Raw genomic sequence first — 25,520 nt, forward strand, 5'->3', positions numbered from 1 at the left:
ATATATTTCTGTAGAAACTTAGTATTTGATCACCCAAGCAGGAAAAGAGAGTAGGTCGTATCTGGAGACATCGTTACTCTAGAAGACATTAAATATGAGACTTAAACTACAGGGGGGAAATAGCTTTACATTTGTACACTTCCTTAGAGTGTGCAAAGTACTTCCTTGAATTTTGCCCATTGATTCTTGAAAACCCTCTTGAGTATGGCAGAGTTGGTGTTTTCTTCTTGTTTTACAGATGAGGGAATAAGGTTCTTAGGAGCTAAATGGCTTCTTCAAGGCCACAGAGCTGATAACAGCATTTATCTGTTTGTTATTTATCTACTGATTCTCCAAACCCTTTAGTGAGCACAGGGCATAGGATATGGCAGATGAGATTTAAGAAAGGCACAGCCCCTGCGCTCAAGAAGCTCATAGGCTTTGTCTGTTAAATCACTCTTGAATTCAGAGGAGTGACATGTAGTGAAGTGTACCAGAGATGCTAAAATCTGCCTCCCCTGCCCCCCAACCAAAAGAAAAGAAACCCAAGTTATGAGCCCATAACTTGGGGAGGATGGCGCCGTGTTAACAGACGAGGCACATGATTACTCCCTTCTGTTTTACTTCGGTCACTTCCTGTGAGGAGAAAGGAAAGAGAGTAGAGTACCCTTTCATATTGGAAAGGGTAGAGTAATCATCATAAAGTGAATAAAGTCCTAAAGCAATGAGAGCATTTATTCACTTTGAGGTCAGCTCTACAAAGCCAAGTAACCTTCTAGCCACTGTCAGTTATATTTGGAAAGTAGGTAGATTCTCTAAGCTTAACACTGATGCTCATTATTTTTTTTTCATTCAATTATGTAATAACATTAAAAATTTTTTATCAGTTTTTATCAGCGAAGGCAGAAAAACAGCATTACATTGGTTCAGTTTTATTTGAGTCCTTTTCAAATTCTCTTAAAGTTTACAAATTAAAATGAGCAGCCACCTGGTCATTATAGAGGTACGTAATAAATTTCTTTTTAGCACCCTGACAAGCTAAGTTGAAAATATTTTTATAGTACTTTTATATTTGCAAGTCTATCAGGGTTTGCCTCTTCCACAAAATCCCACATCAGAAAAGAATCTAGGACACAGTTGTGATTTCCTGACCTCTCCCCTCCATTGTAGCCACTGCATTCACTGTCCTCGGTTCTACTAGGTTCCTCATCATTAGACACAGAGCCTAGGTGAAAGTTGCTAAAGTGAAAGGAGAAAAGGGGTGGTGAAGAAGTTGAGAATTGTAAATTCTAGAATAATAATTTTTTTTAAGTTAAAAATAAAACCCAATTTTCACTGAAGTCGATACTCAATTCCAGCTCTACCAACTAAGCTAGTGACAGTGCTGGAAGAATTCTACCAAGATAAATTCCAGCCACATATCTTTTGTCCATAGGAGTAAGCTGTCATCCTTCTGAAATACAGCCTCGATCACAGGTTTATTTAGAGGGAGAATATTTTGTACCCCATATATTGTTTTTCTCATGGGGGAAAATGTTCTTTGATTCATCTGTTGTCTGTTGGTATGATAGGGAGATTAAAGTTTGTATTCAGAAGGTCTTTTGTCCACTGAAAAGCATCATTTGAAGGATAGTTGTGATTATAAATATTAATAAACAGACATACCAAGCTTATTTATCAGAAAGTTTTATAATTCATTTTTCTGGAAATTTGGGATACCAAATGTAGTAAATCTATTTTGGTTGAAATGAAGAAGCATGGTATAATATTTCTGAAAAGCCTAGGGTTTTTTCTTAATAATTACTTAACTTGGGGTAATCTTTTCTTAAAAATGTTCAAACTTGCAATGAAAAGTTAGGTGTCACTGAAGTATATCAAATCCAAGTGTTCAGTCTTTCAAACCTGGTGTTAAATCCCTAATCATATCATGGGTATTTCAGTTATCTGTTTAATACTACTGAGTTGTGCTTCAGTAACATAATGTCAAGGAAAATCCAAAACTCTTGGTTTTGAAGTTGAGCCGTATTGTAATTCATCTTTCATTAATTCATAGTTCAGCATTCTTTTATTAGTTTTTTGAATTGGCTGTTCAAATAAGTCACATTCTGAATAAAGTCTCATATTGAATTTATGTAAAGTTTTGGTATTTTTGTTTTGTGAATGTAGATACCACAGGTGTGTTTATGTCAGGTATTAAGTCCATCAACTGGAGAATTAGAAGATTATTCATGTTTTGATTCTTCTGTTCTCAACCTAATGATTATTTACCTAGTCTCATTTGAGGTTCTTAATAGATAATGATCTTTAGCCATACCAGACATATTAAGTGTGTAACAGTGTATAATATATAAATACAGTTTATAACTCTAATGGTAAAACAGTCTCGATCAGGTTTTATTTAAGAAAAAGAAAATATCTCTCATATTCCTGGAGCTTTTTAAAAAACAGCTTTATTGAGATATAATTCATATACCATACAATCCACCCATTTAAAGTATACATTTCAGTGGTTTTTAGTATATTCAGATATGTGCAACCATCAGTCAATTTTAGAACATTGTCATCATCTCAAAAAGAAAATTTGTAGCCTTTTGCTGTCACCTCCAAGTGCCCCCCCCCAGCCCTAAGGAAGCATTAATCTGTTGTCAATAGATTTGCCTACTCTGAACATTTCATATAAATGGAATCGTAATATGGGGTCTTTTGTAACTGGCTTATTTCACTTAGCATAACGTTTTCAAGGTTCATTCATGTTGTAGCATGTAGTAGTTAGTACTTTGTTTCTTTTTATAGTTGAATTGTATGGATCTACTATATTTTGTTTATCATCAGTTTGTGGACATTTAGGTTGCTTCTAGTTTTTGGCTGTTATGAATGTCGCTGTAAATATTCATGTACAAGTTTCTGTATGGACATTTCTCTTGGGTATATGCCTAGGAATTGAATGGTTGGGTCATATGGTGACTATGTTTAATCACTTGAGGAACTGCCAGACTGTCTCCCAAAATGGCTGTACCATTTTACATTCCCACCATCAATATTTGAGGGTTCCAGTTTTTCCATGCCGATACTTGTTATTGTCTGACATTTTGATTCTAGCCATCCTATTAGGTGTGAAGCTGGTATCTCATTGTGGTTTTGATTTGCATTTCTCTGCGGACCAGTGATGTTGAATATGTTTTCATGTGCTTTTGGCCATTTATGTATTTTTCTTAGAGAAATGTCTATGAAGTGCTCAGTTAAATTTGAAAGGAGAATATTAACCATATTAACAGCTGGCACGTGAGTGCTTAAAAAAAAAAAAGGAATGCGATGATCATTAGGGACCTGTATAGTTTTACTAAAAACTAAGTTACTCAAAACTAAAATCTGATGTTTATTCATTAGATTTCTAAGTCAAAGGAGTATAACTGAAGCTAGTGTATTTTGAATTGAGCCAGAGTAGTGTCAAGAATGTTTCATTAATTACCCACGTTTAAGGTGGAGCAATGTGGGCCGGATGAACTGTAGTACCCCACTAGGGTTGATGCAGGTCTTCCCAGAAGGAGGTCTTTGGTATTCTTTGGCCTTGGCTTTGGTCTGATAAGCATTTTTACAGTGACCTGGATTGGAGACTTGGGATGATCTAAATCTGAGTAAAAACCAGCTCAGAAGTTGAGAGAAGTAGGGGCGCAGTTGGTTGAGCATCTGACTCTTGGTTTTGGCTCTGGTAGTGATCTTAGGGTCATGGGATGGAGCCTGCATCAGGCTCCACACTCGGTGCAGGGTCTGCTTGAGATTCTCTCTCTCTCTTTCCCTCTGTCCCTCCTGCTCGTGCTCTCTCTCTCTCTCTCTTTTTCTCTCTCTAAAATAAAGATTTTAAGATTTATTTAAATCTTAAAAAAAAGGTTAAGAGAAGTAGGATCCAAATGGTTTTAATGTGTTAGAATCAGATTACAGTCCTGCTTTAGTTTCGGGATGGAGAAAGGACCTTGCTTGATAGAGATTCACGTACAAAATATCAAGGCCTTTTAGTGGACTCCCAGCTTGCTGTGTGTTAGCACTGTCATTGCTGCTAATAAGTTAATGTTGTTGTCATTGATAGAAATCCATTTTAGTAGTCATGCAAGGTAGCACTTCTGGGCAGTCTAAGAGAAGAAACATTTTTTGGTTCCAGTTTCTCTGATTGTTGGCTTTCTTTGGGCAGGTGTCTTAACCTAAGTCTCAATTTTCTCATATCTAAGGTGATAGTCATTATCTGGTTTTGTCTATTTCCTAGAGTTGTGAAGATCAGATAATAAAATGAGTATGGAAATACTGAGAAAATGTAGGACATTGTGTACCGGTATTAATTGTGGGTGTGATGTGGTATTAATTCTGGATACCATGTTTTAAGTTGACCACTGATAAATTGGAGTATTTCCAAAGCAGCAGAACAAGGGTGGTGAGTCAGAAATTTGGAGATACAGACTAAATGAAGTGACTTGGGATGTTTAGCTTGGAGATAGGATGGGCTTCCTCTATTTGAAGGACATGAGAGACATTACTGCTCCAGAATAGAAGATAAAAGTTTCAAGGAAGTAGTTTTCAGCTCCGTGATGAACTCTGCTAGTTCAGGTACCCTTATGAAATGCATTCAATAGAGAACTGATGGAAAGGATTTCTGTTTGGGGTATGAAGTTGGCCTAGATTTCATACAGCAGGCAACATTTAGGGAGTATTTTATGTGTTCTGGGCAGTGTTCTGAAGGTTTTGTAATGTACTAACTCTTTTTTTAAAAAGAGATTTATTTATTTGAGAGAGCGAGCGAGCACTCAAGTAGGGAGAGGAGCAGAGGGAGAGAATCTCAAGCAGATTCCCTGCTGAGCACAGAGTCCAGTGCAGGGCTCCATCCCATGACCCAGGAGATCATGACCTAAGCCGAGAAACCAAGAGTTGGATGCTTTAACTGACTAAGCCACCTAGGCAACCCTATGTGCATTAGCTCTTAATTCTCAGAACAACCTTACGAGGTTGGAAATCATTATCTCCATTTCACAGTTGAAAAAACTGAGGCCCAGAGAGGTTAAGTGACTTGCCTAAGGTTATTGGGATAGTAAGTTGCAGAGTTAAAATTGAGACTAAGGCAGTCTGGGTCTAGGAGTCCATGCTTTTAACTACTTTGTTACCAGCCAACTCCAGAAGTCTATGAGAGTAAAAAGCATTTTATTCTATTTATTTTTCCTAACTTCTGATAATGTACTTGTAATGTTAAGGATGGAGAAACAAATTGGAAGACCTTTTACTTAAAGTGATAGAAAGTTATTGTTTTTAATGCCAAATACAAATGTATTAAATATTTCTTCACATTACTGGGAAATTTCTTGAAGAAATGTTTCAAAATGTGGAAAACTATTAATTCCCTCAAAGTTTACTTTGGAATGAATAAATGATATTTGAAGTGCAAAGCAGCTTGTTATCAATGAAGCTTAATATATTTACCCTTTGCTTTAAAGATGATTTCAAGCTTTTTAGATCAGCAAGCCATCCTGTTTGTGGATACTGCTGATCGCCTGGCCTCGTTAGCTAGAGACGCCCTAGTCCATGCACGCCTGCCTAGTTTTGCCATCCCGTATGCCATTGATGTACTGACTACTGGGTCTTACCCACGACTGCCCACCTGCATTAGGGTAAGTGCATTGCTCACCATTCCCCTTCTTAAAAAAGTTGAAGGGTTTGGCAATGAAGTCTACTGTGTTACCAACAAAACAACTATTCTCTATTTTTAAAACAGTTATGTAATTCACTTGTTTCTCTATAACTAAAATTGTGGTTTTTTGAAATAAATTGAGGGCCAGAATGTGAATAACTATCAAAATGGATGAATCTATGTGTGTGTCAGGTTAAACATGTGCACATTAACTTATATTTATTTCAGATGTGAAAATACTACATGCTAGTTGCTTTTTGGAAGGTTGTTTGTTTTTTTTAAGTACTATTGTGGTAGTTTACTGACTTGGTGCTATTGTATTTTATACTTTTAAGAAGTGGTGCAAGTCATCTAGTGACATGAACTTGGTCTCATAAATAGAGCATGAAGAAGATCGTGTTGTATTACTGACTTAGCTGGGTGACTGGTGGAATCATTGGCATTCTAAAGCATGATAGTAATGGTCATGTCACTATTATTGGATGTAGACTGCAGAAATGAGTATTGAGATTCTCTTGGGCAAAGTACAAAAATATTATGTTAAGACAGGCACAGGTAAAGATTGTGTCTCTTTGTAACATTATTTTAAAATCACTTAATTTTTTTTGTAGGATAAAATTATTCCTCCAGACCCAATTACCAAGATTGAGAAACAAGCCACACTTCACCAGCTCAATCAGATTCTTAGACATCGGCTTGTGACCACAGATCTTCCTCCTCAGTTAGCAAATCTTACAGTTGGTATGTACCTGAAGTTTATTTAGTTTTTTTTTAAAGAATTGACTTGTTAGAATTTTTTTTAAACAGCGTTTAGGGTTTCGTTCGAAGAAATACTATTTTGAGGTTTTGGCTTGCAATTCAGGTGGTGTTCAAATATGTGACTTGTCAACCTGATCATTTTTCTCTTTAGTACCTGGGGATAAAATTTTAGTACCTGGCGATAAAATGCTGGTATGTGAAGCTGGGAGCAGGGAGGAGAGAAGAAGCCCCAGAGTTACGCCTCAAGAGAAAATTGTTAGTTGATGTTAGAAGTGTTAACTGCCTTTGGCTATTGCTTATGCAGGAACTACTGAATTCTTTGGACACTTAGGAAAGAACTTTCAAGCTATTTAAAATTTCTTTTAAGTTAGACTGAACGTTCTAGGTTAGCAGGAAGCTGCTTATTTTCTAGCAAGTAGTCATGTTTTTCTTCTTCTAAAAGCAAATGGCCGGGTGAAGTTTCGAGTTGAGGGAGAATTTGAAGCCACCTTGACCGTGATGGGAGATGATCCAGATGTTCCATGGCGTCTTCTCAAGTTAGAAATTCTAGTTGAGGATAAGGAAACAGGAGGTAAATCATAAATACGGATTTAAATCATAAATATTAATTCAAATGCTTGGTGTTTTTATATTATTGAAACATTCTTGCAGAATAATAAATGTTTAGCAGTTTATCCTGTCGTTTGAAGCAGATGTTAGGATGATCATACCTACCTACCTACCTATCCATAGAGGCTTTAGTGTTTCTCAAGTATAATGTTCTCTGGTTTCGATAGATAACTTCAGTTCTTTTTTCTTTTTTCTTTTTTTTTTAATTTAGTGTTAGTATACTCTTCCTTAGTTGGTACTATAATATGATCTGTACACTTTTCTGATTAACCACCTTCTTTTCTCCTGCCAATGGAAGATGGGCGAGCCTTGGTTCATAGTATGCAAATCAACTTTATCCATCAGCTGGTGCAGTCTAGACTCTTTGCTGATGAAAAACCTCTTCAGGACATGTATAACTGCCTACGTATCCTTTTGAAATTTGAGACATATATTTGTAAGGAATTTGTGTGTCTCTCTCTTCCCCACATTTCCATTTGCCTCCCCCATCCTGAACTGTAGCAGACTAAACTCCTTCCTCCCCCTTCCTTTTTGGGGGTAGAAACAGGGCTGGGGAACAGGTCAGTGTGAAGAATAATTATACATTTGTAATAAACCAAATTTTAAATTTTACTGTTCACTTTGAAGGTAAAAACAAAAATGAATTAGAAATAGTACAATCTGGAGGGAAAAAACCAATGCTATTTGGTCTACTCATATTCTCTAAACTGATGAATTAGCGGGCAACCTGGACCTTACAGTTTGTTTATGTTGGTTCAAAATTAAACATAAAACTTCTTTCTAAAATTGTGCCACAAATTATAACACTTTTTAGTATATGTCATTGGAGAAATAAAATTCCAGAAATTTCTTTCATAGCCAGCTTTTGGGGAAATAAAGCTTTCGTTAAATGAAGTTTGCTTGTACTTCATTGGCTGTTGTAGTGATTTATTAAGTTTGCTTAACGAGACCCATCAGATTCTTTCTGCTTATCACTTCAGTTAGAAGTGCTACATTCCCAAACTCTAATGTTAATCCGAGAGCGGTGGGGAGACCTTGTGCAGGTGGAAAGGTACCATGCTGGAAAGTGCCTCTCCCTCTCAGTTTGGAAGTAAGTGAAGTTGATTCTGGTGAGTTCATGCTATGACTGTTAATACTCTTTTTCTTCCTTTTTTTCTCTCATGCATCTGATTTACTATATACCAATAGCTGTGTACCTCTTAGCAACATGATTTTATATAGTAAGGTTCCTGGTATCGTATAAACCACATAGGGCATCTATAACTGACCCCTTTCTTAGAACGTGGCATGTTTTAAATACGTAGACCTTTATTTATATTAAGATTTGCTTTCTTAAAAAGTTAGATTACTCTGGGCTCACACCAGATTGCTGAAAGACCATTAAAATTATTGGGTATGTTTTAAAACATGCTTGCTTATCACAGTTTTACATTTTGAATTGTGCCTTTTAAAATCTTTTTTTGGGGAGGGTTTTGGGGAAAATCAGTATCAGGCTGTTTACAGTCCTTGATTCCCTGGAACTTGGCTTGATTCCCATTTTCTGTGAAGGAATCAGAGATTAATAGACACCTCTTAGAACACAGGTTGTTAGTTTTGGGATTTTTTGTTTGTTTGTTTGTGTGCATGTGTTTTGTTTTTACATTCTGTGTCTTTTTTTTTTTTTTTAAGGACATAAATCAAATATTGTGTTGGATTATAGAATAGTCTGTGGGCCTGTCATGTTCTAGGCTCTGGCTAAGGTACACAATGGATTGTTTCTGTTTTATTCCAAAAGTTAACAGGCTGTGTTGGGAAAAATTTTTATTAATATTTCTTTTTTTCTTGGGGTGCCTGGGTGGCACAGTCAGTTGAGTGTCCACCTCTTGGTTTCGGCTAGGTCGTGATCTCAGGGTCATGAGGTCAAGCCCCGTGTTGGGCTCTGCGCTCAGTGTAGAGTCTGCTTAGGATTCACTCTCCCTCTTCCCTCTGTTCTCCTGCTTGTGCTCGCTTGCTCTCTCGCTCTCTCAAATAAATAAATAAATGTTTTTTAAAAAGAAAATATTTCTTTTTTTCTCTTTAGTCAACAGGTTCTTGGGAGAAAAACAGGGACGGCATCTGTTCACAAAGTTACAATTAAAATCGATGAAAATGATGTCTCTAAGCCTTTACAGATTTTTCATGATCCTCCTTTGCCAGCTTCTGATTCCAAATTAGTAGAAAGGGCCATGAAGGTAAAAGATCTCAATATATTTTAATACTGTTTTGATTAAATGAGTATATATAACTTAATATTTATACTTAAAACTTTTAACAAATTCTTTAAAATACCCAGTTGTTCCTAAAACCTTTTATGAAACTTGTTTTAGACAAATGTTATGCTTTTGCATTTTTTTAATAACTAATGTTATATATAATTTTTAAAATGTTCTTTCAAATTTTTTAACTTAGGTCATATCACCATTTTATTCTGAAGTTCTGCCATTTAATCACTGATAACCAATACATACACTGTCTTGATACATACTTGCCAAAATGTTAGCTGTGGTCTTTAAGCTACCAGTACCATACACTACTGTATATTTCTTTTTAACTTTAAGCTTGCTTTCTTTTACTGGTTAAAAAATCAGTGTGATTCTAAAAGGAACTGTCTTGAAACACAATAATCTGCTCTCAGACTTTTAAAGTAAATATGTTTAAATTGCACATACGATCCTGTTCTTTTTGTTTATGCAGATTGATCACTTATCAATAGAAAAGCTCCTGATTGACAGTGTCCATGCACGAGCTCATCAGAAACTCCAGGAACTGAAGGCCATTCTGCGAGGCTTCAATGCCAACGAAAACTGTAGGTTCTTTTAAACTGGCATTTCTGCCTTTCTTTTATGTTAGTATCCACTTTTATGAAGCATCTTTCTTTTTTTTTTTTTTTTTTTTTTTTTTTTTAAGGTTTTACTTATTTGCGAGAGAGAGAATGAGAGACAGAGAGCATGAGAGGGAGGAGGGTCAGAGGGAGAAGCAGACTCCCTGCCGAGCAGGGAGCCCGATGCGGGACTCGATCCCGGGACTTCAGGATCATGACCTGAGCTGAAGGCAGTCGCTTAACCAACTGAGCCACCCAGGCGCCCTGTGAAGCATCTTTCTTAATCTGACTTTTTTTCCTGGTTTTTTTGTGGACGTTGGGCATTTCTGCATTTTAACTTGTGATCTACCAAGCTTGTCCTAATTTTTCTCTTATTCTTACTTTTTTAGCTTGGCCTTATTTTTGAAATGTATGCATATTGAACCTCCTTAAAGCCTTTTTCCTATTGAAATGGAAGTTATTTTAACATCTTACTATGAATCTTATTTTTTTTAGGTCTTCTAAGAATAAGGCAGCTTTGCAGATACTTATTTATAAAATACGTCTCTTTGAGGGAAGCAGAATTTATCCCTGGTCTTTTTAAAGATTTTTTTTTTTTTTGAATTGTTAATACATTAGTGGGATTCAGATAAGAAATATAGATATACACACATAGTGCAAAATCTTCTAAGTTTACTTACTTAGTAAGTATGTTTAGAGCTTTGGGGGACAATCATTTAGAAAGCCAGTGCTTTCATTCTAGAAATAGTTTCACAGTATCATGAACATATTCACTCTCCCTACCCCACTCGTTTTTGGTTGTGATGACCTCATGCCCACAGTGAACAGCCTTTAATTAAGTGAGCTGATGTAGGGGAAGTGCCATAAATATTATGATGTCTTTAATAGTTCTGGTAGCAAAGGGACTGCCTTTCATCGCCACAGAGCCCAGCTCAGTCCATTATACTTTAAAAAGCAGCTTCTTCGGTACCACTTTGACGAATTAGGTAAAAATACTGCCTGAAGGAAAGACAGTCAGGAAAATACATTTGTATTTAGAATACAACAGTCATTCGAAGAAAGTGAAAGAAAAGAGGTGTACAAGAGGGTCTGAAAACAAACTAAAGACTAAGGGGAAGAGCAGCTTAACTTAACAAAACTGCAAGTGTTGGCCTTAAATCTTGTTTGCGGGGACATGCCCACTAGCCCCATCGGGGCTTAACAGATTTATCGGGTTTTGATAATTTTAATTTAATTATAAGATGCATTGGAAGTCCTCATCCCCCACCCACCTCCATTTTAATCCCTCAAGCAAGGATGTTCAATACAGACCTAAAATTTCTGATTGGAAAGTATACAAAACTTTCATTGGGGTTAGAAAGCACACATAACCCCCCCCCCCCCGTTTTCTTCCTTTTTGTAATAGTTTTGAGATAAAATTCACATACGGTGCACTCATTCGGTGGTTTTTAATATACTGAAGAGTTGTACAACTAGCTCCACAGTCTAATTTTAGAACATTTTAATCATCTCCCAAAGAAACTCTGTATCCATTAGCAGTCACTCCCCCATTCATCCCTCCCTTCAGCCCCTGGCAACCACTAATCTACTTTGTCTCTTTAGAATTGCCTGTCCTGGACATTTCAGATAAATGAAATCATATAATGTGTGGTCTTCTGGATATTGTTGTTAGCATAACGTTTTTAAGGTTTGTGCATGTTAAAGCATGCTTCAGTACTTCATTTTTATTGTCCAGTAATCCATTGTACAGATACACCACATTTTGCTTCTCCATTCATCATTGATGGGGTTGCATCTGATGTAGTTTTTTGGATGTTGGTGTGTTTGGTGGGGTCCAGAGCCAATGGCCAAGAAAGAATTCTTGAGACGTCTTTGGTGCAAAATGGTGGTTTTATTAAAGCACGGGGACAGGACCCATGGGCAGAAGGAGCTGCTGCCCTGGGATTGTGAGAAGCGACTGATGATATACTTTAGGGTGGGGGGAAGTAAAGATAAGGAAAGTTTCAAAAGGATTTTCATATGCTAAAAGAAGACTGGGGAAACCTGAGGCCTTGCTATTGTCAAACCAAGGTTGTTTTTCCCTCTAGCAAGGCATTAACATTAAGACAGTTGGGATCTTATACTCTGCCTGCCTCAAGTATTTCGTCAGTGGGCTGCAGGTTATAAGGACATCTAATTTTATCTACATTTCCTTCTTCCTTTGTTTCTCACATCATTCCCCCCTGAACAGTTTTGACCCTTAAATCTTTAAGGTTGCTGAGGGTGGAAGGTCTCATCTTCTGTAACTTCTTTCTGCTAATAGGGGTGTAGAGATGTCCCTACTTGTGGGTCAACATTGGTCAGTTGGGGAATTTATATATAGGAGTTACAAAGGCCAAGGCAGCCAGTCCAAGGTAGACAACATATATGAACCTCCTTGAGTAGGAAGGATCATCCTGTCAGCTAGAAGTTAACGGCAGTGAAGGAGTCTTGGCACCAGGCAAGAAGACACCGGAAGAGACAACAAAAGAAGGTTAATATTATAATGAGAATGAGAACTCCGAGTAAAAGGACCTTTGAGAGTTAACTGTAATTTTCCTCCAGTCCTTTATTGTCGTTTGAAAAGAAATTTGAGGTTTTCACAGGTTCACAGGAATAAAAAGGCATGCTAGAGTTTGCTCATTGGTTTCCTGTGAAGGAAATACAGGTTTTATTCTAGATATGTGAGTCCATGAAGAGTGCCCCTCTAATTTTACTGCAGTGGGAGTACATAATATGACCCGGTAGGGGCCCTTCCATTTTGGAGTTAAATCCCCAGCTGTATTAGACTTCCAGTCCTTTAAATAAACCCTGCCTCCAGGGTTTATATGGGGTAGGTTGCTAGTGACTGTCAGATGAGGTTTAGGGAGGACATGGTTTGCATATTCATTTAGAGGTTTATGAATATAACCCAGCCTCAAGAGAATAATGTAACAAAGCATTATAGTCTCCATCTATTGATAGGTTTACAGTGAGAAAAGGTTTTTCATATAGTAACTCAAAAGGACTTAACCCTATTGGTTGTTTTGGGGCAATCCTCATTCGGAGAAGCCCTGCTGGTAAAAGAGTAATCCAATTTTCTTGAGTCTCAATGGTTAAAATCTAGTATCTACAAAAATGTGTTATTGAAATATTTTCATTTTTAATCAGAGATAGCCATATCAGGACTATTTTGTTCGTAAAACAAGTCCAGTTTTAACAGACTTGGCCTAATGATTTACATAAGCTCAACAAGAATAGTGAGTGATCATAGAGATCTTTTACAGTTTGCTTTGCTGGAACTTTTTAAAAGGAATCTCTACGTTTAACTTTTAGTAGCCTCCTGAGGCCAGAAGCCAAGCCATGTGCTTGCCAGACATGCCTGCAATACCTGTAGATTTGGGCAAATTCCTCTTTTTGAGATCCTCAAAGTATCCAGAGGTTCCTGCACCTGCCAGGAAGTGATACTCTTTACTCACCTGGTAAGGCTGCTGGGAACTCTGTAAGCAAGCTATCAGGCCAACAGTTCCAAGGGGCTCTATTGGCTCCATGATTCATAAAGTCAACCTTAGTTCCTTAAAGCTGTCTGGTCATATCTGAGTCGATGCCGGTCTCTCTCAAATATGACATCCCAGTCAAAGCCTTGGTAAAATAACCACTGTTTCCAATGGTGTCCTGTTATAAGGAGAACACATTCTTACTGAACTTAGGCAAATGACTGTAATTGCCATGGAAGAGAGAATACTTTTCGGAGACCTTTTGAATTTCGGAGGGTTCAGATAAGTAAAAGGCTTCCGTTTGTTCAGAGGAATATTTATCTTATTTTTCCGTATCATAGATATCTTAAGAGAAAGTTTCCTTAGTCTGGAAGTACAAATATTAAAGAACCTGCAAAGTTTTAAACAAGAGTCAAACTGTAATCATCCTCAGTTTAGTTAGTTCTGGAAATTCTTAACCATTTCAATTTTATGATCTTAAAGATATAAAAAACCTGTATTTATCAAAAGCCCTTTTTATGATTCTCCTTGAAGATGAAACACGTTTTGCAAGAGAATAAGAACAATAACTATAAATGAAAAAAGACTCAAAAATGGACATGGTTAAAGATCTGATAAGAGGTTACAACCATAGCTGGCAAGGAAATTTGGTTATTTCTGTTCAGTAATCAGAATATTAAGTAATGGCCTCATACCCAGAACATATTAAAACTTTAGAACTGCATATCGTCTCTAGAATGGTTATAGCATTTACCCAAATGTAACCTAAGGCTTATTATTTGTTTAACAGTGCTTCCAGAATAACATACCAATAAGAAGGCCTAATGAGTGAAAGAGACTTTATTTCCAATTTAAATCTTGGGAAGTTTGTTTAAAAAAAAAAAAAAACTCAGAAAGTGGGGCGCCAGGGTGGCTCAATTTTGCTTCCATTTTGGAGTTGAATGGAGTTAGCAAAACTTAACTCCTTTAAGATTGAAAAGTTTTAACTAAGTGATCAAAGACCTGATAAAGACAAAACATAGAAACAGGTTTTCTGGGCAGGCAAAAGAGAATAAAACCTTTGTTTACATTTTCTTATCAACAGCACACCAATTAATTCGAGAAAACTTTGTCTTTTGAACAGAGAGAAAAGCAAATTTCAATCTTATGCCCATGTACTTTTAAAATCCCTTCATTTTAGGGGTGCCTGGGTGGCTCAGTCGGTTAAGTGTCTGCCTTTGGCTCAGGTCATAATCTCAGTGTCCTGGGATGAGCCCAGTATCAGGGCTCCTGCCCAGTGGGGAGTCTGCGTCTCTCTCTCTTTCCCTCTGCCCCTCCCCCCTGCTTGTGCTGGCTCTCTCTCTCTCTCAAATAAATAAAATCTTTTTAAAAATGCCTTCATTTTAATCTTAGTCTGTCTTGACCACATGTAAAATTCCTTTCCAAAGATTTCCCTACAACAGACCTACAACTTTTTCATTCAGAGTTGCTTCCCTTATTTCCATCAGTCTTAATTACATTTAGCAAAATTTTAACTCTTAGAAACCTTAGTCTCCAGTGAAAGCTAAGTAGTAACAAATTGTGAACTGTTACACCAAAACTCTTTAGACAGCAAATTTATGAATCAGTTAAGCACAGAGCATGTTTACTGACAGACCCAAATATCCTTAGTTTCTCTGCAATAAGAAGTCAAAAGCACAAACTGACATCCAGTAATCAGTGCTTTAGCACTTTATCCTATTTGGAAAAGATCGAGATGGCTAATGAATTCAGTCCCACTTATCTAAGCAAAACTTTGAAGTTTCAGGTTATCAAAGACTTGGAAAGCTATCTTAACAATTACCCATGAAAGCTTGAGACAGTTAACCATCATTTTAAGTCATCTTTTTGCTAACAAATTGTAACAGAGATAACACGAGCTTATTTGACCTTCAGTAAATCTTGATAGAATAAAAGTTTCACCTTTAATGCTGATAACTTTAAAGACAGGTCTACCTTAAACCAACAAACTTAAAGTTAGTTTAAATAACTGAATTATATTCCACCTGGATTCTCTTTTCAAAAGTCAGTTTGTTCCCCATTGTCAATATATCAGGAGGGAGTTTACTTGTCTGATTACGACCAAACACATTCTGCAAGAGGCCCTTAGGTTTGGGACACTGGTGGGGAAATCTCAAGTGGGTGGTGTTAAGTCCAGGGCATGCTCTTCGCTCCTTGATAGTGAGGGAAGGAGGGGGAGGCACGAAGGATGGTCTAAAAGCCAGTTATGCAGGCCGCACTCACGGTGATGCAGAAACAGGAGGAGAGGGAGGCAGAAGAGGCAAGGGGCTGCCAGAAGGCAGAAAAAAGGGTTCCCAATTCTAGAGCTCATCAGCTCCAACAGAGGAGCAGATGCTGTTTTCCCACCAACAAAAGGAAATAGGCAGTCCATGGTAGGCCGGAGAAGACAGGGAATTTCCCTGAAACAAAGGTAGTCTCAGCAGCTCCTTGGGAATATTCCTTAAAGCCCCCATCCCAAGGTAGACTAACCAGAGCAAATTGGTTCCAATTATATCCATTAACCTGGGAAATGAGGGAGAAGCCCTCATGTAGTGCTAGAGTAGCCTGGGTCTATTAGGAGGAATAGTGAGAGAGTCCCTTTGCTAGGAATGGTCTGTGTTTCCTCCAGTAACCTGGGTTTATTGGGAAGAGGCCTATGTAGATAATTATCATTCATATATCAGGAGGGATTTTACTGGTCTGATTACGACCAAACACGTTCTGCAAGAGGCCCTTAGGTTTGGGTCCTGATTTAGAGCCCTGAAGGCCTGGATGGATTTAGGGTACCTCCATCTATTTGCTGTTCCTTGCAGAAGAGAGCTAACTTGATAGATCCTACTGAGGCCATGCAGTACCTTTCTTAAATTTTGTAATCCGAATGGTTTCCAGTGGATTAAAAGGCATTCCAAGGGAGAGTCCTTGGGGACTGAAGAGAAATGGTCCATTACCAAAAAACCCCCATACCCCGGACTCCCAGGTGGGGTCCCACGCGCAGGATACGTCAGAGGTTCCTGATGTCAAAGCAACACGGGGCGTCTCGAACAAAATCGCTATGATCACTGCCTGCCCTAAAGGCCCTGTAGGAGGGAGGCCTGCCTTCCCCCCGCTTCCCCATTGCATTCTAGACTACAATGGGTGCCAGCGTATGGACCCAGTTTACCTTACTTTGAAGGCCCTATCGTGCCTTGGCTTGCCTTGCTGAAGGACCCACTGTGAAGGCCATACTTGCGCCTTGGCTTACCTTGCCCTGAAGGCCACACCGTGCCTTGGCTTGGCTTGGCACAAAGGTCACACTGCGCCTTGGCTTGCCCTGAAGGCCCCGCCATGAAGGTCACACCGCATCTAGGCTTGCCTCGCCATGAAGGCCACAAAGAACCTGCCCTTTTTAACCCATGGAAAATACTAGAAAAGTTTTACAAGAGGAAAGTACCCAATTTTGTAACTTAAGTAGTTAGAGGACATTGACAGAAAACAGTAAAGATAGAAATCCATGATGATCTAAGCGACATTCCAACACATGTAGTCTTTACAGCCAACTTCCCTAGGAAACCGTTCCCAGGTTGGGTTTTAATTCAATCGGGTACTGGTTTCAGCCGGATCCCAGTGGAGGTCTTGCGGCCAGAAATGGCAAGACCAGGGATGTGGAAAGGGATCACATTCAACAAGTGAGGAGGAAACCTCACGTGGGAGTCTTAAGATTGGTAGCCATGCTAGTCACTTAGGTGGCTGTCCTGTGTCCAAGAAAGACAGCTTTGTATGAGGACAGGAATAAAGAGAGGGCATCAAGTTTCTGGGTCTCGTTACCATTCTGGCCATTGTACTAACTTCCAGCCAAAAGGCAGGCTTTCTCCTCCCTGTAGAGTAGCCACGGGCTAGAGGATTGGAGCTTGGGCAGTTGACATGAAAGGGTTCCAATAAGACTACTTGAAGAGCCACTGAAATGAGAGTAAAGGGAGAGCAAAGTACTCCCCAAGTGTGCACCGAAGCTCGGAGTCCAGATGCCAAGACTTTTGAAGCCCCACGTTGGGCACCAAATGGCGTAGTTTTTGGATGTTGGTGTGTTTGGTGGGGTCCAGAGCCAATGGCCAAGAAAGAGTTCTTGAGACATCTTCGGTGCAAAATGGTGGTTTTATTAAAGCACGGGGATAGGACTGGTGGGCAGAAGGAGAGGCTGCCCTGGGATTGTGAGAAGCAACTGGTGATATACTTTGGGGTGGGGGGAAGTAAAGATAAGGGAAGTTTCAAAAGGATTTTCATATGCTAAAAGAAGACTGGGGAAACCTGAGGCCTTGCTATTGTCAAACCAAGGTTGTTTTTCCCTCTAGCAAGGCATTAACATTGAGACAGTTGGGAGCTTCCTGGAGGAGCATTATACTCTGCCTGCCTCAAGTATTTGTCAATGGGCTGCATGTTATAAGGACATTTAATTTTATCTACATTTCCTTCTGCCTTTATTTTCCACATCACTTCCACTTTTTTTTCCTATGATGAATAACACTGCTTTGAACATTCTTGTACAGGTGTTTGTGTGGACCTGTTTTCATTTCTCTTGGCCATGTACCTAGTAGTGGAAGGGCTGGGTCTTTTGGTAACTGTGTTTTACCTTTTTACATGTTTAACACCACCTTATAATCTCATCACCAGCAGTGTGTTGTGAGGTTTCCAGTTTCTTTGCATACTTACCAATACCAGTTACTGTCTTTTGGTTTCTAGCTGTCCTGGTGGGTGTGAACTGATGTATCCGCTGTGGTTTTGATTTGCATTTGCCTAATGATTCTTGAACATCTTTTCATCTGTCTTTAGTTTCATAGTTTTAGCTCTTATATTTAGATTACTTTCTGAGTTAACCTTTGTATGTGGTGTGAAGTAGGGGGTCCAGCTGTTTTCTTTTGTTTGGGGATATGCAGTTGTTCCAGTAACATTTGCTGAAAAAAAAACAATTTTCCCATTTAATTGTCTTGGCACCCTTGTAAAGAAGACTGTTAAGGATTTTTGCAATCTTAATTTTTTCTAACTTCTAACTTTTCAAAATAGTAAAATTCTAAAATTTGTTGGGATTGCGGAAAATCAGAGTTTGTGTTCTTTTGATAGGCTCTGGTTTATTTTAGTATCCTCCACAAACAAGGTTTATTATTAGTAGTAAGTAAAAAACTCTTTGTGATTGCCCAGGGGATATTTAAATTACTTTGAAAAATAGACTAACCAAGTATTTACATAAGAATAGTTTTTTGTCTTGTGAATATAAGTTGCAAAGATTTTTCTTCAGCGCCATTTTGTAGAGATCTTACTGGTTGGGCAGCCAGAAGGTTGAGTAGAGCTGAGTAGAGCTGCGTGCTCTTGAACAAGTAACACTCTTTGAGCCCCATTCTCTTCTGTAACTCAAGGATGTTAGTCCAGGCTCTTCCTAGATCTCTACCTTTAGTGGGAGTGTGCTCCAGCAGTGGTTTTCATGTTCTACGTGTCTGTGGAGTCCTGCGTGTGAGAGAAAGGTGCTTTGGAGACTGTACTGTGTTTCGGAGGAAGGAGAGGTAGGTGCTTGCGTGTGGGGTTGGGTTCCTCAGACCTGCTTTAATCAGAACAGTTCTGGAAATGAGGACTGCTATAGGAAAGGGCCTGCGGACCCACCATTTTACAACATATGCTTTAACTTGTTTTTAAACTCATGTTCGTGCATTTGTATTCTTCATGCCGTCTTACTTGATCCCTTTTGTGATGGGAAAACATGCTTTAGTCACATCCTTTACTGGGACCAAGGACTGTTCTTGGAATCCTTTAGTGCAATCACCCTTAATCACCTGGCTTTTCTTCCCACTCCTCACTGTCATAAGCCCAGGAAATGAGTAGCTTGGACAAGGGAGCATTTCAAGGGAGGGCTGGGGGAATGGACAGACAGCAGGTTTTGGACAGTCTAGATGGCAGTGTGTGGTTTCATGGGGGTGGGAATGTCTCGAAGCAGAGTAGGCAGAACTTTGGAGAGAAGGTCAAAAAAGGCAGTGCAGGGCACGTAAGGTCACGTGTCAGGTAGCCCCGTTTGCAGCATTCCTGTCTCTTGAAAGCCAGGGGAGTCTCCCTCCTGTTGCGATGCGGCAGCGCCAGAATCAGGGTCTCGGGGGCAGTTCAGAAGCGGGCTTAGTTGCCTCTCTTTCATCTTCACACTTTATATTACTGTGTATCGGTCCGTTCCTCATCTGGTCCTCAATACATAGACAGGGAGAAACAAAAGAGATTGATACATACATTCCTGCTGCAGGAAGTAGTAGTGTACCATCCTGTAGGCTTGCACAGCCTTTAATTCTTCTATATTTTATTGGTAAGTTTTGCCTTGTTTGGATACCTTCAAACCAGTTGCCTTTAAATGCTTAGGACCTTATGGATTTTATTTTCCGTAAAGAAAAATATGGACATTGGCAGTTAGAAGGGATACACATCAAAGTATTTTTTATCTTTTGGACTGTGCTTTCTATATTCTCTGCCCTGTCTTTTCAGGAGTACTCAATTTTGATAATTAGATTGAAATTATAATTATTACCCCAATTGTCAGAATGAGCTTTACATCATTTCTCCACTTTAAAAATGTTTTTGCTAGAGAAAGACAATGATCATATGATCTCACTCATGTGGAATTTAAGAAACAAAACAGAGGATCAGAGGGGAAGGGAGGGAAAAATAAAACAAGACAAAATCAGAGAGGGAGACAAACTGTAAGAGACTGTTAATCATAGGAAATAAACTGAGGGTTGCTGGAGGGGGGGGGGGGTGGGGCATGGGGTAACTGGGTGATGGACATTAAGTAGGGCACGTGATATGATGAGCACCGGGTATTATATAAGACTGGTGAATCACTGAACTCTGCCTCTGAAACTAAGAATACACTCTATGTTAATTAATTGAATTTAAATTAAAAGAAAAAACAAAAATAAAAATGGTTTTGCTTTAAAGAATACATTTCTAATCCATTAGGACTTATAACAGTACAGATATGTGTTAAAAATCAGCAATCTTGCTTCAAATCTATAAGCACTGTTTATTATATTAACAGTAAATTCAGCAAAACATAATCTGAACTAATTTCTCACACTGCTCTGAATTATAAAATATTGTAAAAGAAATTTCTATACCTTTTTGTTCTTTTGTGTTTGTTTTAGGTGATAGTTCTGCTGGCTCTGTATTGTTAAACATTTCTTTACAAATACGTGATAGATCTACTTGAAAGAAATTTGTTTTCATCTGATTAAATATGTCTCCTGCCATTTTTTGGCTTTATTAACTTGTTTGATAATTTCTTTGTATGGATAGCACCAACGGTAACTTCACCCATTTTAATTATTGTGCAAATTCCTAATAAGAGGTTTTGGTTTGTTTCTTTGATTCATAGAGGACTATAGATAATGTACGTTGTTGAGCACTTTGCTTTTTAAAGCACCTTCACAAACTTGTCATTTCTTCCTCCTAAGGACCCATGGCATGGACAGGAAGATGTTATTCTTGTTTAACAGAGTAGCACAGACCAAGTCACCTGGTGAAAGGCTGGGCCTACATTACCGCTCTGCTCACTGCCTGCCTTTTCTTCTATGCTGTAGCGTTAGAGGATCGTGGTAACTAGAAGAGTATATTCCTTTTATAACTCCTCAATCTGAGAGGCACGGGCTTTGCTTTCAGTGCTTTGCTCCTTTACTGGGTTTTGTTACGCCAGTTTGTGGGATTAAGGGAAGAGTTAATTGGGCCTGGTGGAAATACTATGAAGCTCTAGAACAAGTACATTGGCAGCTTTGGGAATTGGTGTTTAACAGTTGCTTGTGTTCTTATTTCATCTGTGACTTGAAAATGAGGTTGCATAAATAACCGGAAAAAATTTTTTCCTATATAAGCAATAATGTGTAATGGTTTTCAGGTTTTTGTTTTTGTTTTTGTTTTTTTTTAACACACAGGCCCTAATTGCCAGAAAACCTCTGTTTATGAAGAATAGCACTGAAAATATTGAGGCCGTAGATGAAATTTATTCTATTTACCAATTTTCTTCCCACGTATCAAAAAGAAAATCCTTAAAAACTACTTAGTAATTACTGAATGGAAGTAAAACTAGAACTCAGCTCACTGATGAAGTTCATGTTTTCACTAGCTCTTTTAACCTTTTTTAAGGAATCTGGGAATTTTTTTTTGCTGTAGTATTTCGAGAGGGGTCTGTTTGTTTCAAGTCACCTCGGGGGAATACATTCTTCCTTTTGAGCTACTAATTGACATAATAGTACTATTCCAATTTTGCAAAATCCTGTTTTTCCTTTAACATTCAGGATTGTTTGATAGTGCATTTGTTTCTTTTTTTTTTTTTTTTTTTTTTAAAGGTTTTATTTGAGAGAGAATGAGAGAGAGAGAGAGCACATGAGAGGGGTGAGGGTCAGAGGGAGAAGCAGACTCCCTGCCGAGCAGGGAGCCCGATGCGGGACTCGATCCAGGGACTCCAGGATCATGACCTGAGCCGAAGGCAGTCGCCTAACCAACTGAGCCACCCAGGCGCCCGATAGTGCATTTGTTTCTACTCACTGAGAAATATTTTTTTTTCTGTAAAATATTCAGATAGAAATATAATTTTTTCCTTCTTAACCTTTCAGCTTCCATAGAGACTGCACTTCCAGCTCTTGTTGTTCCCATCCTGGAGCCCTGCGGTAACTCAGAGTGTCTGCACATTTTTGTAGACTTGCATTCTGGAATGTTTCAATTGATGCTTTATGGACTTGGTAAGTGACTCAATGATACAGTCACTCAGCGTAAAGAAGAATGCTTTAACAAAAGCAAACTAAAATTTTTCTGCCATTACCTCTGGTATTGGAGGGGGTGGTTTAGCAGTACAGAAAGTCTATGTGGAAGGGATAACTCTGGCTGACGTCTATTCCTTGAGGCCAATTTTAAGTCTCCTTTGGATTTTCTTGTATCAAAAATTAAACCTCCCAACATGAAGTGCATTCATGTTGTTTCTCTTTTTGTAAAAGTAATAACGTTGATGGCTGATGTTTTTTAGATTAGCGATATTACCACTCATAGTTGGGTGACATGGAAACAACTACAGGGGATTCTGATGTCACTCATGGCTGAAGAACAAATTTATGACAGTGTAAACATCTAAATGTTAACTTAGGATACAGAATCCTGGAGAAGAGGGTTTTTTTTGTTGTTGTTGTTGTTGTTCCTAGCCTAAACACAGTAGACATTAACGTTGGATTTCTAACATGATCTGTTACCAAGTTGGTGGTCTGAAATGATGAACCACTTGGCACTTAGTGTTTTTGTATTGCTAATGGAATAGTGTTCTTGCACATATTAGCACATTTACCGCTTGAAATTAATATTAAGCTAGATCAATGAAAATAAAAGGTTTTCTGGTTATACTGTATAAAGAAATTTGTCTATGAATTGTTCATAGAACGCTGGTCTCATTACTTTGAATCACGTTGCATTTATGTTGGCTAAATGATAAGTGGCACACTTAGGAATTACCTTTTAACTATGATTCCAAAGCACAAGGCAATTGTTCTTCAAAAAATTTTTTTATTTAACTGTTTTCTTGACTATTTACATAATACATACTCGTAAATAAGGAAGATGAACATGTAAAATGAGAGAAACAAAAAATAGTTACCTGTTGGTAGTCATTCTTGTTTTAGAGGATATATGCTTGGCTCAGTTCAGGCTACCATAACAGAACCACAGAGAGGTTTGCCGAAACAATAGAATTTTATTTTGTCACAGTTTTGGAGTTTGGAAGTCTAAGATCAGGTTGCCAGCATGGTTGGGTTCTGGTGAGGGCTTTGTTCCTGGCTTGGAGATGTAGGCCTTCTCTCTGTCATCACGTGGCAGAAAGGAGAGCGAGCAAGCTCTCCAGTGTCTCTTAAGACACCAATCACATCATGACCTCAGTCCTATACCCTCATGACCTCGTCTAAACCTAATTATCTCCCAAAGGCCCCACCTCTGAATACCATCACATAGGAGTTTAGGGCTTCAACATACGAATTTCCATAGCAATGGTATTCTAATTTTCTCCATACTTTTTTCTTTAGTTGAAATCATTTTATATTTTGCTTTTTGTGCAACATGCTATTATAACATTTTTTGGTGTCATTAAAAATTCTAAGTGACATTTAGCAAGCTGAACTTAAGCCAACAGCTCTTGCTTATGCCAGAAATCATTTGTGTTTAATAAATAAACGTTTTATTTTTTAAAGATTTTATTTATTTATTTGACAGAGAGAGACAGCAGGAGAGGGAACACAAGCAAGGGGAGTGTGAGAGGGAGAAGCCGGCTTCCTGCTGAGCAGGAAGCCCAATGCGGGGCTCCATCCCAGGACCCTGGGATCACGACCTGAGCCAAAGGCAGACGTTTAACGACAGAGCCACCCAGGCGCCCCAATAAATAAACATTTTAATGGAGTTTTATAGTTATTGCACTTTTAAGGTTCTAAGTTTAGTGATACTAGGAATTTGAAATACATGTAAGTGAAAAAAATTAACTACACCAAGAGTTTTGGGAATTAAAATGTAGGCAAAGAATTAATTCCTGTATTTGTTACTTGTTCATCCTGCTAGTATACATTTGCTATTAATTAGTTGTCTGACCTATAACTCTCTTTAAATGTTAAAGAGGGTAAACAAATTGGGTTAATTGATGCCTGATGATACGTTTAGTTTGGTTTTTCTCTGACTCAAAAACAACATTACTTTCTGCCTAAAACAATAATTTTCGTGTAAGTTTTGGGCTACCTAAATATTTTATGCCTCATGTAAGCAGTGAATTAATGAAGTGCTATATTCTATAGACCAGGCCACGCTGGATGACATGGAGAAGTCTGTGAACGATGATATGAAACGAATTATCCCTTGGATTCAACAACTGAAGTAAGCTTATTTATTTAGCTCAAGACTAAAAATGGAAAGTTACTTTGGTATGATATATTTTCTTCTCCATCATTACTCTTGATCAGTCACTGTCCTTAATGTTTATGACATGAAACTTGAGCACCTTTTGGTACTTGGAATCGAAATTCTCTTGGAATAGGGCCGAGATGGCAGTGTTTTGTACCCAGTTCCCTTCCAGAGCAAATACAGGTTTGAAGGGCATGGCACTCTACTTTTCATTCCTTGCCACATTTCCTCCTGTAAAAGCACTGTATAAATCACTTACAGTGAATTTTATTGAATCTAGTGTTCTCTGCAGTAGAGTCTTATTCTTACCCCGGATAATCTTCATGGTATGAATCTACCAGCTGACACTTCCAGAATAGTTGTTTCTGCTTCTCTAATACTGTCATTCAATACTGTCTCAAAATCCTTTGAGTGCTTCATACTGTTAAACTAAAGAACACTGAAAATGGAACTAAAGAGTCCATTATGGCAACAACTCTAACAAACTCTCTTTTAAAATTAATAAAACAGAATTCCAAGGGATAAAAATAAATTTCAGAGATCAAAACCCAAACTGGCAAATGGAGAAGGGGGGAGGGGGCTAGACTGTTCAGAGAGCTCTGTTGATTTTGTGATCTAGCCTTACCCCTTCTCGCTGCCAGTTTGAGTTGTATAAATATTTGAAGACTTCACTATAATCAGGTAATGTTTTCATTAACAAGATAAGATTTTTAATGCCAGTAGATAGTGTTTTATGAGCCTCCTTTTGAATAGCTGCTTAGTGTAATTGTATATGAAAAATGATAATCATTCTGGGTAACACATTCCAAAATTTTTAGTGATTTAGCATATTTTTGTGCATTTGGCTAAACAAATAAGGTTTAAATACTTAAATGCTTAATAACTCACATCTTGGATGACTCAAGGTTATCTGGCAGTCCAGCTAGCAGAAATATAACATAAAACCAGAAAGCTAAGTCCCCAAAGCCTTAAACTTACCAAATGTGTCTCTGTACTTAAACACATAATTTCTGAGAAAGGTCCCCTGGTTATCACTTACAATAGTGCTTCTCAAATGATCTTTGGTGAATGACCAGTTGATTGCTAATCTATCATGGGACATTAATGTTTTTGAAATGACTTTATTGAAGTATAATTTCTGTACCAGAGAATTCGCCTATTTTAAGGACTTGTAAATTTACTGAGTTTTGCATCCATAATCACAATCCAGTTTTAGGACATTTGGAACATTCTCATC

The 25,520-nt window shown here is 38.2% G+C and overlaps 1 protein-coding gene across 2 annotated transcripts in view; it reads left to right on the plus strand.

Annotated features, from left to right (window-relative positions):
* Positions 1 to 25,520, plus strand: part of MED14 (mediator complex subunit 14) — a 72,735-nt gene that overhangs the window by 7,637 nt on the left and 39,578 nt on the right. For both annotated transcript variants that reach the window (XM_078065225.1, XM_078065226.1), the window contains exons 4-12: positions 5,454 to 5,627; positions 6,259 to 6,388; positions 6,849 to 6,977; positions 7,314 to 7,421; positions 7,973 to 8,105; positions 9,075 to 9,225; positions 9,728 to 9,839; positions 21,976 to 22,101; positions 24,178 to 24,256. In XM_078065225.1, coding sequence (XP_077921351.1) covers positions 5,454 to 5,627; positions 6,259 to 6,388; positions 6,849 to 6,977; positions 7,314 to 7,421; positions 7,973 to 8,105; positions 9,075 to 9,225; positions 9,728 to 9,839; positions 21,976 to 22,101; positions 24,178 to 24,256 — 1,142 coding nt within the window. The remainder of the gene's footprint in view (positions 1 to 5,453; positions 5,628 to 6,258; positions 6,389 to 6,848; positions 6,978 to 7,313; positions 7,422 to 7,972; positions 8,106 to 9,074; positions 9,226 to 9,727; positions 9,840 to 21,975; positions 22,102 to 24,177; positions 24,257 to 25,520) is intronic.

This window comes from Halichoerus grypus, chromosome X, assembly GCF_964656455.1.
Source record: "Halichoerus grypus chromosome X, mHalGry1.hap1.1, whole genome shotgun sequence".
Classification (NCBI taxonomy): Eukaryota; Metazoa; Chordata; class Mammalia; order Carnivora; family Phocidae; genus Halichoerus; species Halichoerus grypus.